We start from the raw sequence: 20170 nt of genomic DNA, 5'->3' as shown, positions 1-20170 counted from the left end.
AAGGTCAGTTTCTATGTTGCTCGGCGTTATCTTAAGAGCAAGGAGGACCATTTGTTTCTCCCGGCGTCCAAACTTGTTCTTAGAAAACATACTGAATACAGAGCAAGCGGTGCAAATCACCTTACATAAAGAAGAGTTATATAAAAAAAGCCTCAAATGAACCATAACATCGTCCTCTGTATGCTGCTGTGCCAAGCCGTGTGTGGAGAGCAGTGCATCACGCTGGTTTTATGAACAACGTGGGATGCTCAAGCTTTTATTGGGCATTTGGAGGAAATGTCCTTTTTTTTTTTCTTTTTCTCCGGGAGAGAAAAAGAGCAACTAAAATGTGTAAAGTGGCATTAGAGATTATTGGCTGGAAAGGCGAGAAGGGAGAAGATTGGATGAGCGATAAAACACTGGAACTTTTTATCTAGTTGTTTATCCTCGGAAAGATTACCACGCATGAAAGTGAGCTATGAAAGGCCCTCACATGGAACAACATCTTAAAGTCAAGGCCTGGGGGCCAAATACGGCCTGTAGCGTTTTATGCGTCCTGCCTGTTACAAGAGTCATTTAAAGTGGAGAAAATAACCAAGATCTCCTCTGATGTGTATTTGTAACCAATAGTACTGGCTTGTTTTGAGACGATAAGTACCTAGTACCAGACAGTACACGCAGACTCACATTTGTTCATACTTTTGGGTTCAAGGAAGATGCATGTGGAGTTATTATTAGCCCTCAAAAACCCACCTGGAAACTCTTCTTCTGCAAACTGAAGGAGACAACACTTGAGGAATCTTCACTTGTTCAAAGAGTTGAAGGCAAGCGAATTTTCGTTTGCTACGACTTATGTCATGTGAAACTAACTATAAACATGTTCTGTTATTTAAGCGAGAGACACTTTACTACAAGTGGGGTCTGCATTAGGGGTAGGCTGGGTGTTGACCCAGTAGATGGCGCTGTGGAGCACTGTGTGCTGACTCAAATTAGTTGTGATTAGAACTGGTAATCTCCATAGAGCAAACATCTATAAATAAGATTGTATTGAGAATAATTATTTTAAGTTATGATACAAAAACATAGGTTAAGTAAACTGACCTGATCTGTAATTATAATTCTTTCTTTCTAAACTGTTTTAAAGTGATTAAATAACCCTAATTTAAAGTTTGAAGAAGAAATGATATTTCTACTGAAGGTCGGAATTAAATCTGTATTTTAATTTGTTTACATATATTAATAGGAATTAGACAAACAAATGTTAAATCGGGAATTGTAAAATAACACAGAGGATAAGTGGAAATTGAACTAAAGTAACATCATTATTATGAAGTCGAGAGTACAATTTATGTTTTGTGACAAAAACAACAGAGATGCTTAATCCCACGGCTCTCAAACTCACTTCCTGTTGAGCCTTGGCTCCAGACTGGAGGGTCTTTCAACAGTTTTTTCATCCTGTTTTTGGTCCATATATATTTTAGATTAATCAGTTCCATGTTAACTTTATATAAATCGATATAAATGATCAAACTTCATGCGATGATATTCCTTAACCATCTTACATTTTACAAAGATGGATTCCCTAACTAGGTCTGTAGTCCAAACACCGAAATCGAGGGCCGTAGAAAATCATCTCACAGGCTGCAAATGCCAAGTTCGAGCTCCCCGATTTATGCTTGAATTAGCATTCAAAGAATTGTTGGCCAAAAGTCTTCTCCAGTTTGCAGTACAACATTTTGGCCCGTTGTTTAATGGAGTTGGACAAGGCATGTTTGTTTTCTACCTAGCAGAGTTTTTTTTAAATCAATATTTGCAGCTTTGAACATGAGAAAGAGGAAATTATTCAAACAGAGGTTGAATTCTGAGATCTGAAGCGAGCTCAAACTTCTATCTAGGAGATGAAAGATGCTTGATTAAACTATTTTTTTGTGAGGTGTAGGGTGATTCAGCGATATTTTTTTCACAATCCTTTTTTCTATTTACCATTAAGATGCAAATATTTACGATGTTTGTTCATTTCTTTTGCTATTAAACTTTAAACTATTATGTCCTCGCCAGCTAAAGAAATAATGGAACTTCTGCGAGATCCTGGCGATGACTGAGGACGAGAGGATACAGTTGACTCCAGCAGCTTTTAAAGCTTATGTTTGGACTTATTTTGGTTTAAAAACAAATGAAAGCAGTTACGAGTTCCTCAAGAGTCATGTGATCTGTAAATTCTGTCACACCAGAGTCAAGTACTTGAAAATACTAAATATATATCCTTGTTCCTGCAGTATCGCGGTAGGAGTCGCGAATAAGGAAGAGCTTCTGTTTATGTTGCTCTTGACTAAATTGGTGTGGACTTGGGTTGTAAAGTGTGACACGTTACATCACAGGCCTCCATCTTGATTTACCTTTACCTCCAGCAGCAGAGAAGAAAGTGGAAAAATCTAAGCACATTAAGAAAGATTAGGAATTTACAACACACGACTTGCATCTGAAATAGCTCCAATTAAATTTAATCTCATGCTCAAGGACTTCTCCCCTTGTCATTACTCCTCTTCCTCTCATTGCCTGCAACGCCGTAGCCTTCCTTTAAATCAGATTTTACTTTGTTTGTTTGCCTCTCTGACACACATGCACCGACATTATTGAGCAGAGGTGCTTGGAGGGGATTACCCGATAGTGAGGCCGCGACGCCTGCCTGTCTTTCTTCCTCCTCCCTTCTATATCTCTTTGCATTATTTCCCACTTTCCCTCTACTTTCAATCTGTTCTTCTGATTTGACTGACCTTGTCTCCTATCGCCGACGATCACTGCCACTCTTGCCCTCACTTCATTTACTGTCCCCCGCCTCCCCAATTCCCCATCCGAATATCTTTTTTTTCCAATTTCACTGCACATTATTTTTTCATGTCTTCAGAGAAATGGAGAATCTTGACTCTCCTTCATCTCGCCGATCCCGCCGGGTCACTAAAGCTAACCTTCGGGGAACGGCAGAGGTTGTTTGTTAAGCTTTTATCTGTCTCCTTCATGAAGTCCCCCTCATCTTATATTAAAGGGAACTGTTACCCTTGACTCGGGCGTAACTTGTCTTTCAGTTAGACAATATCTCGTTCAATTCAATATCAAGTCTGCCCAGAAGGGAGCCCACATCCAAGTGTCAGATCAGGATGAAGAGTTTGCGGGATATTGTTTAAACATGTGTCTCTGCTTTCCGAGTGAGTGGGCGGCTCAGCCGGGCTTTTGTACCATGTTTTCTCTGCTTTAATAAATCCTTGAAAGGAGTTGTGGGTCACTGTTGAAGGACCAAGTCTAGGCTTTAGAACTGTGGCCTCATATAATCCCCAGAAGCTCTCGTTCACGGCACGTACATCTTTTCATTTCACCTTCACCTACATCCTTGAGTGATATACACACATATATACAGTATATTACACACAGCACGTTCGAAGCCTCAGCTATAAACTGTATTATTCAACCTCCAGAATTTTTATAATAAATATTTTAAATATAACAGAAGATTTTTATTCAGATTTCACTCCAATCAAAATGTGGCTCTCTTTCGAAAAATTGTGTATTTATAAATATTGTATTATATACAACATTGTAAAGCTCTGAAAATTCTCACCAGGTTTTTTCATCATTTAATTCATACACTTTATATCATTTTCTCCCTTTCTTACTTTTCTACCTGTTCTAACTGACATAAGCCCAACAAGTATAATATCAGTTTGAGTTGAACAATGTTTATGTGAAGATCAGTGGCACGCAAGGACCTGAATATTTACAGGATTCCAAACCATTTGACATTCTTTTACTTTACAACTTCAACATCATACAGTCAGTATTCAGTTTGATTTTAATAAAGGACTAAAAATGTGTATTCAGATGACTTTATAAAAAGAGAGTTTGAGAGACCACAATATTTCTCTTAACATCTCCAGACTAATTGTTGACATCTTACAGCCTTGTTTTTTAAAGGGGAACTAATATGAAAACCCAACTTTATTACTTTATAAAGTTCTCCTCCGTCTAAAATCTCGGCAAACGAGAGGTTACAAGAGCGGAGTCCATTATGACTTAATAATGGCTTCACTCCTCCTCCAGCCAGCTGTAATCACCCACGCTTTGTTTATACAACGAGTCCTTTGGAAGTGGACTCTTCTAGGATTGATGACGCGTGGTGATAACAGAAGATGCTTGACCAATGGCAGCAGAGTGGGTGTGGTTATGGTAAACAAGATTTCAACTTCAGAAAAAAAGTTTTTTCAGTGGGCGGGGCTTGTGTACATTTTCTAATGTAAATATATCAATGAAAAGAGAATTTTGTACAAACAGACACACACTTATGATACAATAGAGGTCCAAGATCCATTTAAGATATATAATTCATGTATATTATATTAATATTGTATATTTTTAAATATTAGGTGTAGCGAATAAGATGAGTTCCCCAGCTAATTCTGGTTCCTATGCTTTTTGACACATGTATAATTTTGCAGGAACATAAAGCCAACATAAATTAAATATTTAATGAAACAATTATTTGGTCAGTAAATTATATCCCAGACTGCCATGTCTGTTTCAAAAACAAGCGCTGAAGGCTGCTTCTTATGCAAACAATCTTGACATTTCATGTATACAAATTGGGAAAGAAGATGATTAATCGGAGCAAATCAAACAATCAGACTCAATCTGGCGTCGCCCAGAAAAAGCACGTCAGGTATATTTGAACAGTCTCCGCGGATGGAGATTTATTTGTTCTGGAGGAAAACTCGCAGCTGGGCTTCCAGGAAAGAAAATACCTCTTGCGAATACTCTGAGCCTGGAATCAAACAAAGAAGTAAGAGTTTAAAACTATCCAAGATGTGTTTGAGAGTAAAACAAACAGCGAATGGAATGCTGACGCGAGTATTCCCGGCGCTCCCTTGTGAGCCGATCAAGGTCCGGCTTCTCCGGGTTGCTTCCTGTTCACGCTCTGCGGGAGGTTCACCCCCCTCTCAATGTAGTCCCTTGTCTTTTTCCTTCATGACTCTGCACCGGGAGTGAGTAAGGCGGTCACTTTTAGAGCCAGGATCTAAAGTTCAGATCAACTTTAATCCACAAACAATACATCCGTTGATACAATAGAGTAAGTTTTGGACGCAAAATAAGTTAACGCCAGAAACAATTCTCCACGCTGGTCTTTAAACTGTCACACAGCTTAACCATTCTGCTGAAAACCACGTCGAAAAAGTAGCTCCTGCTTTCCCAAGCTTCCCTCTCTTTGCTCGGGGATGGAGCCGAGATGCAACCAAACAAAACCCTGAATTAAACACACACCAAATCAGGGATGTGGCACGTGTGCCGCTGATCTTTTGTTTGCCGACTGTGTTGGACAAGTCATTCCACTCTGTGCCTGTGTGTGAATATGTTTGCTTGTTTGTGATTAAGATTGTGTGTTTGCGAGTTCATGTCCAAACCAGAGGATGAGGAGCCACGGCACAGGAAAAAAAAGCCACGTTGGGAGTTGCGGGAGGAAGTCGATCAGAAATCGCCATGAAACCCAATCTTTCGCCACAAGATATTTTACAAGATCTTGAGCGTTAACTTGGAAATTAATCAGCTGTTTAGGGTCTGTTTAGTTCACGAGTGACTCCTGGAATGGAGACTGCATTCTAAAATGGAGGCAAGTCACATGGATCTTGACAAATATAATGAAAGATCCACGATGCTTAACTGCCCTTTCTGGAAATGCACAGCAGGAAGACGTCCAGGTCCATTTTACCTACTCCATTTTGACTACTTTCAATGCGATAGTGTCGATAATTGATTTGAATTATTCACCTGCTTTAATACTCCATGTGTCTAATATGTCTACAGAATGGTTAAAAAAATAACATTTATCATTTATTCAGGGTTAGACGAGATTTACAATTTTGATATTTTGATGTTCCAACCAAATTTGTTAAAGGTTTTACCTCCCACTAACTTGCCCAGGTATGTTAAACAATTTAAACTTTCACTGAAGTGAGAAAGTGTTTTATTTTTTATGAGACTTAGTTCTTAAGACCACTTTTTTATTGTCTTATCTCCGACATCTATGGTCTTGGTCAGTTAAAATGTCACCTGGTTTTGGTCCTGCTGAGCATTTCCAAATAGGAGGAGGCCCCGGGACATACGCAAAAGTCTAGACAAGCCTCCAAATGGTCTTGTTCCTTGGTTTATGGCAGTGGGCGGAAATATTGATCCTGAAGAGGACTAGTAAAATATTATTATAGATATTTGAAGCGGATAAGATCCCTTGCTTTTAAACGTTGAAGCTAATAAACCAAAATAAATTAACCATTTTTAACATCTGTTCCTACCATTACTTTGTAAATAATTCATTATTAATAATTATCAGTCATTACCCCTCGTATTATTATTACTATTTTTACTAAAATTATGGCGTTGTAGCCACTTTTACTTGTCAGTAGTAGAAAAAGGTCGGAGACTCCTGGTCTAGGTCTTGGTCTTAGATCCTCACAGTCTCGGGTCGACGTAGGTTTCACGATGAAAGCAAAATACTCTCTAAAATGTGACACATCTGCGTTGTCTTTTCAGCTAGTGTGCAAGAAATTGATATTTTGTATGATGTTTTCATAAAATCTTGTATAACAAAGTCCTAGGCAGTACTCAGTGTCATATTTCTTGAACCTCCAGGTACCTTTGCTACTCTCACATGGACAAATACAGTGAAGTACATAACTATTAACATTTTTCCATCTCCTCGTAATTCCACGGATCGATTGCAACAATGAGAAATAAGTGCAGAAAAGAAAATTGCTAGTCAATAAATATCAGTTCTATACAAAGGGGGGGGGTTTAATTGAATTTAAAAGAGCATAAGGAAAGAACCTGAAGAGCATCATAGGAGCACAAAAGGATTCTTTTTCTCACCCGGACAGCAATGAAAATGGTTTTTAAACCGAGTCTTTGTTTATTTACGGGTTTTCTTCAGGCATGACTGAAGTGTTTTTTCATCTCAATTTTGCTGCCTTTTTGCTGCAGATGGTTATTTCTAATAGGCAAAGCGAATTGGAGGAGAGAAAAGGGGGGTGTGGGGGGTGCGAGTCTTTATTTACCCCAGCAAAAGAAATCAATGACTCTCCTGCAGTAGAAGTGTGGATCAATGCAAGGTTTCAAAAAGCCTCCGTGAAAAATCAATGTCCCTTACATGCTATTGATGGCTGTATTGCTGCAGAAGAAGGGGAACGACAAAGAACACCTGTTTATTGTGAGAAATTACCCCCTCTCGCATCCCATGCACTCTTTCGTTCAGGCTCTACCAATCGTTTCCTCCGGTAGGTTTTCGGGGGTTTGCTCTCTTTGCCGCGACTAGTTAGAGCTTCACTTTGCTCCTGGTGAAAAAAAAAATGTTGCTGTTGTCGCCACATTCGATTCAATTAGAGCCAGCGATCTGGGACTTGGAAAGGTCAAGAATTTAGCCGGGAAGTTGACTGGAGTTCGTAACCCATTGATGTGCGGTGAAGCGTGGCCGCAATTATTTGGACGCTGCTATTAATAAAAATCCGTCTCTGTGGCGGCTTGAAATACAGATCTCAACGCCCCCCCCCCGAAGCCGTGTCAGGGCCAAGAGCTCAGAGGCCAGTCGGTCCGGCTCCGGATTCCGGGGGCCCCGGGCCTGATCAAAGTGACAGCGCCGCCGACCGGAGGGTTGCAGGTGAGGGCCGCTGTCACCCGTGATGACGTCCACTTGGTCCAGGAGGAGGGGAGGGGGAGGCGGCGTGATGGGCGAGAAGACCACTGCTTGCATGTCACTCAGTGCCATGCCAGATGACAGAGAAGCCCATTAGGAACGGGACTGACTTCACAGACCATTAGAGGAGGCATCACACAGCCTCGGCGCACAAAACACTGAGTAATGGCACGAAGGGAGATGAGGGAGAGAAGAGAGACGCACAGCGGGAGCTGTTTACAGCTAACTTCATATAGGGAAATGTCGTTTTCAAAAACGCTCCAACTGTGAATGTGAAATGGGGAATAGATTGTGAAACCGCTTTGATACATTGACGCTGTGGAGATGTTTAATATAAAAAACAAACAAAAGTTCTTGAAATTTCAGCAAAGGGTCATGCTATATACTGGGAATGTGTTTGTTTCATAAAAAACACTAGAAATGTTAAGAGATACAACAAAAAGTATTCATGCTATCAGCTTTATGTCTGTATAGAGAGCAGAACCTCTTTCTTCTTCACTCCTACTGTGTATTAACTTTATTTTAAATGCTTTAAATGTCTTAAATAATATGTAAAAATGTTAGAAAAACAAAAAAATCTAGGGCCTTGGAATACCAAACATGAAAAGCTTAATCCAAATACCAAAATAAGAGAAGCACGTTTGTGAGGTTTGCACTAGAAAAACCTTGTCAGGCATTCGTAATACAAGAAGAATAGAAATATTAATAATACGTACTTTTTCAGAAAATATATTTGAAAAGGATTAAACGCAAGGTAACACGTTTTTATATGACATTTATAGAATATATGATATTATAAATTAAAAATATGCGATAACTCAAAATTCTCATTTTAAAATTAAAAAAGGCAGCATTTTGAATGAATTAACTATACTATCTATTTAAATACACAAAAAATAAAAAAATGAAATAAAAGGACAGGATAATAATAATATTGTTACTATACAAATATAAAATTTATAGCACAGATATACATAGGAAACTTTTACTTTATTTATTTAAATTTTTAAGCAAAATGTTGTTTTCTGTTATTTATTTATATTTATTTATTTTTAAATTATAAATTTCAAAAGCATACATAGAAAGGTCCTATGTAGGAATGAAAGAATTAAATAGGAGTAAATAAAATGCTTTTTTAAATAATAAAGAGCAATGATGTAAAGGATTATATACGACCTCAATATCGGCGGATACTTATAATTGAATCTAGAGTTTAGATCCTGTGCTCATTTATTACTTCACTTCTGCACGTAAAAATAAATATCCACAGAAATGAATTCAACGCATTTTAACTCATATGTCAGGTCATGATTTGAAAATAGTCCCATAAAAAAGATCAGTGTGTAAACCCACTCACACGCGTGGGAGGAATAACTCTACGTACGGTTTAAACACTACTCGCTGATAACTAATATCAAAGGAGGCCAGTATCGTAAAGTGTCCCTTTTTTTAGAAGTGTATAATCCGGACATCTTTTTATTTTTTTTTAAGCAAAAAATAGGATTTGAAGAGTTGAGAGCTGTGAGGAGGAAATAATTAGCCGAGCACAAGATTTCAAGAGACAGGAAAAGCCTCAATTCCCCAAAGTTGAACCAACACGGACTAAACAAATAAACAATAAGTATAGCAAAATCCCCCTCATGCCGTCCACTTTACAGAGATGTCTCCTTGTTAAAATCTCCACTTCTCAGTCTGGCCTTTCCTGCCCTGCAGTCATCATTAGAGAGACGGGAGCCCGAGAAGCCAACGGAGGCATCAACACGCATCACTTCTCTGCGGCTCCAAACACTTTCACCGATCCACCAGCCCCTGACGGACCTATTTACTGCTCCGAGTGAATCGTGTGTCTGTATGCTATATTTTTAAATGCTCCTTTAACTATGCTCTCCCCCCTCGTTTCATTTTTTTTTGGCTGTCCTCTTGCCCTTCTCTTTTGCTCTGGCAACTTCAAAGACAGTGCAACTTTCTAGCTGGAAGAGCCATATTGGCAATTCAGCAATAACATAAAATAAAAAAAAATCTTCTATAAAGGAAGAGTTTTGAAAGTTTATTTCAAGCATTTCTTCAGGCAAAGTTTGCGCTGGAACATGCTTCAGAGGAGGTCAACTAGGAGAGTGAGGAAAGCAACAAGGCTTGACATCCCGGATAACGAGAATGTATCAAACGGTAACGGAATCTCACTATATCATTCCTCGAATAAAAGTCAAGATTTTATTGTTTTGATGCAAAAAAGAAAACGGTTTAATTTTGAAGTCGAAACAGGAAGTTCAACACCACAATTGCTCGCCCTGTCAAGTACAAAAGATTTATCTTCTGCTTGGGTTTTTACAGGCAGGATTCTGTACTCGACTCTGAATTAATCTTCCCCCAAATATTGATCACCATTCATCACAAACACGGCGATTACGAGACGCGAGGTGCTTCAAACTAATCCCTGCAGTAATCCCATCACCAAAACCATTGATGCAGCTAATGAAAACTGTCACTTACGCTGACAAGCATCTGTGGAAAGGGTCCTCTGGAATTTTCCGCCACGTTGATAGGCGGGATGACCCAATCCCTCTTCTGCCGCCGCAGACCTTTGGAGGGTCTCAGAGCGGAGGTGGGGAACCTGATGACGGCCGGCGGGGCTCGGACCGTGTCCTTGCTCGCTCCGACTCCTGCTCCATTTTTGTTGGTGACCTGTGGAGGAAAACATTTTTGGGATATTTCACTAGTGTTTGAGTTGGCGATCAAGACATGTTACTGTGTCAACTTCTATTTATAACGCCAGTATAACATATACACATATTGGCCCGTGAGACAGCTACACAAATAAAATGAAAACGAAATTAGTCGACAAAACTAAACTGTGGCTAGAAAAAGAAAAACGACAAAAACTATTAATCCCTCTGGAGATCACCTTCAGGAATTTGGGTTTTAACTTCACGGCAGACGATATTTTCATAAAACAGAACTAGAAAAAAGGTGCAATAAAGAGAACAAAGTGCAAAGGATGACAAGGTGCAAATATAAAAAACATAAATAAAAAGAAAAAAGCACTCAGAGACCTGAGACATCCGTCAAGCAGCAATGTCAAATTATGCGACCCAAAAGAAGTTAAGATAATATTAACAACTTTATTAGTAGTTCAACTCTACATATAAATGAATACATATCCGTTTTCCCTCTTTTATTCCTTTTTTTATGGTATTGGTTCATAATTTACTTATAAGTAAGTAATAGCGCTTTCCAGACATAAGTCACAAAGCGCCTAAACAATTAAAACAATACTCAATAAAATATAAACATTAAAAGTTGTTTTTATATCGTAAAAAATGTATATAGAATAACATATTACATCATTTATTTTGTAGCATAACACTTTTGAATTGTATTTTTTTTTAAATAGTACTTTATGAATTATTTATTTTTCCTTGGAACACATAAATAGAATTATTTAAACTTTTTTTTTTAAATATTATAAAATAAAATGGGGCAAGGGTGGCGCAGCAAGAAGGTTGCTGGTTTGCTTCCAGGCCAAGCCAACTTGTGACCTTTCTGTGTGGAATTTGTATGTTCTCCCCGTGTTGCGTGGGTTTACTCCCACAGTCCAAAAACAAACAGAGGTTGATTGAGAACTTGGGGAAATTGTCCGTAGGTATAAGTGTGTGTGAAGGGTTGTCTGTCTTTGTGTGCCCTGCGAAAGACTGGCATCCTGTCCAGGGTGTCCCCGCCTTTCGACAATGAAACTGGGATAGGCTCCAGTCTCCCCGCGACCCCCACAAGGGATAAAGAGGAAGAAAATGAATGAAAGGATGAAATAAAATAAACACTAAGCTTTATTTAAAAAGTATTCTCATCATATTTCATTCTTAATTTACCCCTTTCTTTTTTTGGCCCTTTATAACAGTGCCTGTGTATAATGTGGCCCCTGTGGAAATGTAACTTCCCACCCATGATCTATATTGTCCTATTTCCTTCATCGTTGTCCTACATTCATTAAAAAAAAAAAACAGTTTCTTCTTCACTTCTACAGTTGGTCGAAGTGTGTATTCTATAACTCTACTACTTTATCTTAATGCTAGCAATTATATTTTCAATGCCAATAAAATAAATGTGTATATGAGAGTTGATTCAGCTGCATACGTAAATTAATTTTGTAGGATTTTATACGAACTATAGTGTAATAAGAACGAGCTAATTCGATAAGCAGGTGGTAGTCATGGAACTTGCCTTAACAACACAGTTGATACTGAGGAAGAAAGTTGTACTGTCCAAAAAACATCTTGTTTAGAGATAAACAAACAGCAATAAAGTCAATTCAATGTTTAAATTTGTACAATCCGATTATAAACAAACAAAAAAACGACATAATTTAGATTTGTATATAATTTGTAGATTATTTTTGAATTAGAAAAGCACTGGGGCAGCACATACCTCCCCCATAGGCCACATTTCCTCTTGTCTTTTTAAAAACACAGCATACAATTAAACTAACAAAAGAAAATCTTTACTCTGGATTCCTTCTATCAAACACTTAGTGTTTTGAAATCAAGTTGAATCTTTTCTTTTAGATACATTTTCCAGCTTTTGGACTTGATGTCGGCTGTAGTTTTTATTAGAAGCTCTACATGGTAGTTTTTAAGAAACTTTTCTATAATCTAATTGAAATATCATCAAGCTTTGCATCTCATTTCAATACATCTAAACCGTGTGGAATCTGACTGAAGAGACACTTTGTGAATTCGCCACGAGCGTCAATTGTCAAGTGTCCTCCACCGACGTCTCTGAGGGAGACGAGTGGTCGGACTGCGATGTTTGTTTATGCCGGCAGGTGCGTTATATGTTCATAAAGGTGACAGCGACAATAAACAACGGAGTTTGCCATTTACCACAGTGATAAAAAGCTTATTAACAGAAACGCCAGATTTACAACCTCTTTTATTACGCGGCCCCCCCTGACAACTGATTCACAGACATGCACCTCAATCAAAAAGTATCTTCCCTTCACAGGATCCCCCTGGGAGGGGAAAAAGGAAAAAAATGACCCCACAAAACTGTCTTCCGGAGAGTTGTTTGAATGAGGGACTTAAAAAGCCACTTTTTTTTCCCCCTCATCTCCGCGTGAGCGCTAACACGCCCAGCAGCCACCAGAGATGCTGTGATCAGTAATAATTGGACCTATAGTGTTTCCGTGCTGTATACATTATCCCACATTTTCTGAAAACAAACTTGAGTCATCTATAATACAGCAGGAGAGCTTTAATTCACCACCCCGGGCTGCAGAAGGCAATAGACTGTGCTTGATATAATGTGTTGCTCCTTGTGTTTAAATATAATGCACATATTAATGCGTATGTGTCAAGGTTATGGGAGGTTTGTTATCTCAGCTCATACTTTTTTGGCAACACTATAACACTGTCCTCAGGGCCACAATTGATGCGCTGTATGTAAGTGATGTATAGGTTATATTAAATTGACAGTCTGGGGATTTATTCTTGGTTGTACACAAGGAACTCTGGGCTGTTTCAGGCCAGTGGAAACATGTCAGGATTTCAGTCACGACCATCATGACTTAGGCTGTGCATCAGTTGTACTCGCTTGCTTCGGTCCTGTTCCCCTGAGCTATTCTTTGCTCTTCCCTGCCCTTCTCTCGCTGTGTTATTGTTTTTCTTCCAGTCAGTTGATCCTGACAGCTTGTCTCAATAACCGTGATTCCTCAAGCGCTGAACTCAAGTGATGGAGCACCAGCAGGTAAGACAGCCGCACAGAAAGTCACTTTAAAAAAAAAAGAAAAAAAAAAGGGATTGTTTACTCTGGAGGGAGAATGCAGATAATGTGCATCACTTTGATGAGAGAAACAAAAGTTAGAAGCGGTAAAGTTACAAATTGTTCACTCCTACTGGATTGTCATTAAACCAATGAAGACAAGGAAATGGGGAAAATAATCGCCAATAATTGCCACAAAGTGTTTTTGAAAAAAGAGCGGTGATGAAATCAGAAATAAAAGACAGTAAAGGGCAACTAACTTGTTGATTTAAGTGTGTCTTAAATAGATGTTGGACTCTTTTGTATCATCAGTATGTGTCTGTTTGTATAAAACTCTCTTTTCATTTAAATAAGATAGGACACTAGATATAAGACATTAGATAATGTGATTTAGCCCCGCCCACTTAAAACACGTCTTTTCTCTGGAGATGAAATCTCATAATCACCCACTCTGCTATAATTGGTCAGGTATTAAGGTTTGTTACAGCACGTCACCACCTGCAAGGGTCTCGTTATATAAACAAAGCGGGCTGTGACGACAGCTGGCTGGAGGAGGAGTGAAGCCCGATCTCATGTCATAATGGGATCCACTCTCATAACCTCTCGTTTGCCATGATTTCAGACTGTGGAGAACTTTATAAAGAAATAACTTCAAAACATGCTAATGATGGAGGACTTACTGCATCTTGAAGAGAAAGACTTGGAACATGTGAGTAAGTCAGAAAATATGGGTTTTCACATTAGTTTCCCTTTAACAAAATCGCAGTCGCAAACTGGGGAAATCAGAACAAAGATTAGATTGTATTGCGAGGGATCTATAGAGGAAACAGCCATGTCAGAAATTAAAAGAAGAAACCTGACAATCTAAGCAGCCCTGCTGTTGCTACGAAAAAGGCTTCATAATCGTGATAAACCAGGTGACAGGGGACGTCGGAGAACTATGACTATATGTTAAAAGGTCTATGGCGTAGGTAAGAGAACAGAGAGAGATACATTTGCTTTAGAAACTGATGAAAAGGCTTTGTGGACTTGGTATCAAACACAGAAAAATGTCATGGAACCATCGTAAATAGCCCAGGATTAGAGAAAACAGTGAGATTGACTTCTTAATACACTGGGAATAAAGGTGAGTCAGTGGCCTCTGACTTTAATGCAAACATTTATGTGCATTGCAGTCGATAAGAAGTGGGTTTTCTCTTGGTCTCTCTCTTTTAAAAACTGTTTGTTCATGCACAGCCGAGGTCCCTGAGAGGGTTGTCTTGTATCTGCCAACAGAAACAATGCTTTCAAGGCTGACTTCATTAGACAGATGCCCAGGAGGAAATTCTTTTGAGGCAGCTTTAATGGAAAAGTGTCAAGCATCACAGCATATGGTGGGTTTGTGTTTGTGTGGATCAGTGGCGGTGCGGGGTGTCAGCGAGCCGAGGTGAAGGTGGAATGCTTAATCGCATCAACCGCGCCGATTTGTAAATGAAATGTTTTCGGGTGGATGAAGTATTAAAATGTCAGAGGAGGGTTACCAAAGGCAACATTCATTATAGATATACTATAAAAATGTGTTTTTAGCAAGCAGGACAGTGTGGCAATTGTTACCGCCATTTTTTAACACCTTATTGACACTTCACTGTCTTAGATAACTATGTTTGCAAAGGTCCTGCTGATTGACTCAACCCTCTACTAGTTAGTGAGCTATGCCTCTTGAGTTAAGGCCCTAAAAGATGTCATAAGATCAACTCGATGTCAATCAAAAGAGATGATTTGTTGTTTAAAAGAATGATTGATTAATGATGCAGACATCTCCTAATCCATAGATCCAAATGTGCCACGGCTCACGGGTCATTCCCTGGTACTCCTGTGCGGTCTCTCAAATCACATGCTTTTCTAAGCGTACTGTTTTACAGTACAGGGTAAGACAGTTTACTTACTTGAGCGGGTTGTAAATTTCGTCAGGGTAGTACTATCTCAAACCAAACTCTGCCGCTACACACTTGGAAATGCCTCTATAGCTTCTTCTATCCTATCGCCATCACAGCGCTTTTCACTATTGAAATAAGTTATTAAGTTGTGTTTCATCGTTTTATTATTGTTGTTGTGTTGTTTTGTCGTAAAATGAGTGTTTTCTCGATACATTTACGCCGGTATCTGCTCCGAAGATGCGTCGTCAGTGACGTAGCTTCCGTTTACCGCCCTCAACGTCTCTAAGATGGCAGTGTCCATTGATCCACATTACATTTTCTGACCAATTAAGTGCTCATTGTGCACTACGTTTTCACGCACTGCTCATTGGGACTCACAAATGTGTGTAAGTGCAAAAAGTGCACGATTTGGAACAGGTCATCAATCCTTTTACTGGACTGTGCAAAATTGGGGACTCGTGAAATAAAACCAATACGGTCAAGTAAGACTGTCATTGTTATATTTTGTAAATTCACCAATCAAATTTTACTTTTATAACTGATTTCTTGCCTGGATGAAAAAGCGTTACACGGTGGAAAAGAAGACGGGGCCACTTTTCGTTCGAGTCCTCTGATGGATTTGCAGTTGTTGTGTTCGCCACATGGGGGGAAATAACTGCGGCACAACATTTTTTTGTTGCGATTTTTGGTTACTCTTGCTCCCCTATCCTTCCTCTGACACCATTTGTCCCAGCTGACCTAGTTTGAGAACCTGGGGATAGACTTTGAGGTCCGATATCTTGCTAGACGCAACAAGGGTCCACTCAGCTCCCCCAACGTCCAATGTAGTAGTAAATATTTATTTTCATGAAAATACCATTTTAAAATGATTAGCCATTTCCTTTCAAAGAACTTTGAACTTCAGACAAACCTGTATGGCTGTTGTTTTTCCTGTGGTGAAACATGAGACAAACAATTGTAGCTACCTTTAAAACGCTGCCGTGATCGCTCTGGTGTGCGACACGTCTGCTGACACGAGACACAAGAATCCTTGAGCGCACTGTCCATATTCAGAAGAGCACAACACGCCTCCGTGCACACCAGGATGTGACAGATGCGAGCCGCGGCCCGCTCAAAATGTTTCATTCCTCCTCGGAGAAAAGTGAAGAGATTTTCGGTGGTGACTGAAGGGAACGGTTGCCCTACATCCCACCAGAGCGATAAGAGGCAGAGTCGCAGTGAGACATGCCTGGGATGGAGCGAAGAGGGGCGAAGCCAAGCAGATGTGACCCAGCAACCCTTCTGTTTCCTTATTAGGTTATGCTTCAGATCTTTTTATCTACATGCGCTAACAGGTAGAAAGGAAGCACCTAAGGGGGACTAGCAGAGGGACGGGAGATAGCGCTTGAAACTGGACTTCTTTCACGTTCAGAATCAAGATAAAAAAAGAGCATAAATTAATCTGGAAAATAAACTACAAGCGGCACTTCTTATCAGAGAAAGGAAATTGAAGCACAAGTAAAGATAAAAGCTGAATATTTAATGACAAAGAAAAATTAAAATAAGTTTGAGGGAATATTATAAACATATTTTGGTTTGTTGTTGTGACTTCAAAATAATTGCGGTGAACAGTTCGAAAATGATTTACAGACCGTAGACAGTTGTGGGAATCTAATAAAAAGTGCCCTTCGTGGCCCCCCCCCAAAAAAAATCCCCCAAAGCTATGAACATATAAGTCTTTGTGTTTATGTGCGCTGATGTTATGCGAGCCGAAGTCATGCAGTGTGAAATAGATGCAGAGACCCTCACACACACCCCCCCACCCCCGCCCTCTCCAATGCCATCAGTCTCAGCCAGCTGGCTGTGGTACCAGTCGTTCCCCATTCCACAGCCTCCCAAAAACCCTGCACACTTTGATATCAGCCAGCCCCTGGCTACCCAGACATCTGGAAGTTATTATTCAACAGGAAAAAAAAAAAAAAAAGCTCCACAAAGCACCATTTCCATAATGAAACATCATTTTTGTTTCAGTGCCCTACTTTCCAGTCCTGCAGGATCCGTGTTTGTTCCAACGAGGAGTGTATGATTCCTGCTCTAATCATATCCATGTCCCTGGATCAGACTTGCATATAACGCCGGACAACCAAACAAACAAACCAAAAAAAAAAATTCAAGCCCAGTCAGATTATGGATGTGTAAGGCATTGCTCAGCCAGGAAAGTACTTGCTGACAAACTCCCTACTTAACGTCCATATTTCAAGTTCTACTTAGGGTTACTTCAAGAACATAAAGTATTTTAACAAAACCATTTGTTTGGTGTTCGACCACTAAAATCTTTTTAACCCTTGTTTTATCTAAGGGTCAAGGTGACCCGGTGACACAAGGGATACCATAAACACATTTCTTTTTGCACCATCGGGTCACCTTGATAACCACCTCTGGTCTTTTTTTATGGAAAAATTGACACCTTGGCTGCTGCAAAAAAATATAACATAGTATTGTCCAAATTAATCATACTTTTAGTAAATTAATTATTTAAAATGACATGAGAAATTATGCAATTTATATGGATGTTAGTTGGTTATTGTTAATATAAATTTCCTGAGATTAAATAAACAACTGACAACTAATAGTTCGCCCATAATTCAAATTTCACTAATATTCTACTCACCCTCATGTCAACTAAGGGTTTAGGATTATTTTCAGATTAATTTGTTCCTTTTTAGAGTTTTAGACAAAAATGTTTGTTCATTTTAATGTAGCGACTGGAGCTCAGTTAGAAAAAGACACATTTGATAAACATCCAAATGCCTAGAAGCTAACTGAGCGCCCTTGCTATATTAAAATGTATAAAATACAAATATATTTATACTTACTTTTACATTTTTAATTTAGTTGAATGACCCACCACTGAACCACGTGTCTCATATTTGAAGGTTGCCTAAGGGCGAGAAGTTTTTGCTAAATGACTGGATGAATATTATTAAATATTACTTGATTTATCAAAAAGGACTTTTTTTTTCCGTTTTAGCCTTAAGAGACAAACTCGCGCCTCTAGCGATCAATCAATATCAGAGCTCATAACACTACTGCATGTTTTTTCCTGATACATATTCATTGATATACATGTAGTGGTTAATAGTTATAGTCCTTCAAAAAATAAAAATCTGGTTCAAAACTTACCTCGTTCCCGTCTTGCTGCCGTGAAGGCTGGTCAAACACAGCGAGCTGGACCACGGTCTCCCAGACATGCGTGTTCGGCCCACTGGCTACGATCTTGAACTGGACTGGTTCTGCCAACACGGCTTCATCTCCCAGGACAAAGACGGAACCATCGGTCCGGACGCTGAAGTCTGGGCTGCTGCTCTTGAACGTCACGTCTTCATTCCCCATGCAGTCATCAAACTTCACTGTCGAGGGAAGAGAGCAGAAAACAAACCAGCGGTATGAATAAAATATGTTTTTTATGGATCCTGGAGAATGTGGAAATTGTTTGTACTTAATCACCAGAGGACGCGATAATTGTTTTTTTTCCGTCTCTAAATATTTTGCAAGTGGTCTTAACGACGCTTTCTGCTGAGCTGATCGCAGCCATGATAATGAAATGGTTATTAGCAAGATGATGTTACATAAAACAAGCGTCATTAGCGCAAAATGTGTTAAAACATCATAGTTAAACAGAAGAAAAAAAGAGAAATATTCTGCTATAATATATTGAAATTAGAACTGCTTATGAGTTGAGCCAATGCTTTTGTTTCAACATACATTTAAAGGTCGTTTTGAATTAGCTTGATTTCTCATTAGTAGTTTTGTTTCTTGTTCAAAAACTACCATTACTTCTGGACTATAAGCCTTAACTTTTCTCAACATAGTTCTGAACTCCTAATCAATAATCTAGCTAATAACTATTAGAGCGTTACAGGGCTACAGGGGGCGACCTAGCAGGAATGCAAAACGCCAAAACATCAATTATTATGCAAAGATGATATTTGGCGCAATGTATCGAAACCCAGATGTCAATAACCCTTAATCAAAAAGTGAAAAAATAGTAGCAAGTAAGCTCGTCATGAATGACTTAATGGTGAGACGTCGGAGACGGCAGCGTAAAGAACTGGCTCAATGCAGAAATATGACAAAGACTTTCAGAAGGAAATGAAAGCAGATGGCTCTATCTTGCCGCGTTACTGCTGTGTTACAAGCACAAGGTTTTGCACAATTTTCTATCTATCTATCTATCTATCTATCTATCTATCTACAGTGTGTGCAGAATTATTAAGCAAGTCAGTATTTTGATGACATTGTCCTTTGTATATATATTTTCCAGCTCTAATCTGTATAAACTTGAATGCCAATTGGATTGAAGCACACCAGGTGAAGTGAATTTGTATAATAACAGAGGGTGTGAAAGCAGCTTCTTTTCCTCAGGCAAAATGGGCCAGAAGAAAGATCTCACAGACTCTGAAAAGTCCAAAATTGTAAAATGTATTGCAGAGGGATGCAGTACTCTGTACACTTTGTTGCAAATTCCCAACAAGGACGCAAGAAACGTGTTGAGAAAACAAGATGCAAAGTAACTGCAAAACATGTGAGGAGAATCAAGCGAGAAGCTACTAGGAACCCATTATCCTCCAGTGCCGTCATATTCCAGAACTGCAACCTACCTGGAGTGTCCAGAAGTACAAGGTGTTCAGTACTCAGAGACATGGCGAAGGTAAGAAAGCCACACAACACTGGGCCAAGAAATATCTGAAGACAGATTTAATGGAAAAAGGTTTTATGGAATGATGAGATGAGAGTCACTCTTGATGGACCATATGGA

At 39.2% G+C, this 20170-nt stretch overlaps 1 protein-coding gene across 1 annotated transcript in view; it reads right to left on the bottom strand.

Moving 5' to 3' along the window:
• The window catches only part of LOC148059619 (cadherin-4-like), an 87185-nt gene extending 68402 nt beyond the window's left edge, over positions 1–18783 (bottom strand). Inside the window, exons 1-2 of the mRNA XM_087781935.1 lie at positions 18535–18783; positions 10196–10387 (exon numbers count right to left, since the gene is read on the bottom strand). Of these exons, the coding sequence (XP_087638061.1) occupies positions 10196–10387; positions 18535–18744 (402 nt within the window). The 5' untranslated portion in view covers positions 18745–18783. The remainder of the gene's footprint in view (positions 1–10195; positions 10388–18534) is intronic.
• Positions 18784–20170: the final 1387 nt, after the last annotated feature.

This window comes from Callionymus lyra, chromosome 19, assembly GCF_982586985.1.
Source record: "Callionymus lyra chromosome 19, fCalLyr1.hap1.1, whole genome shotgun sequence".
Lineage (NCBI taxonomy): Eukaryota > Metazoa > Chordata > Actinopteri > Syngnathiformes > Callionymidae > Callionymus > Callionymus lyra.
The sequence above is the reverse complement of the archived record's forward strand: the minus strand, read 5'-3'. Positions and strand labels throughout refer to the sequence as shown.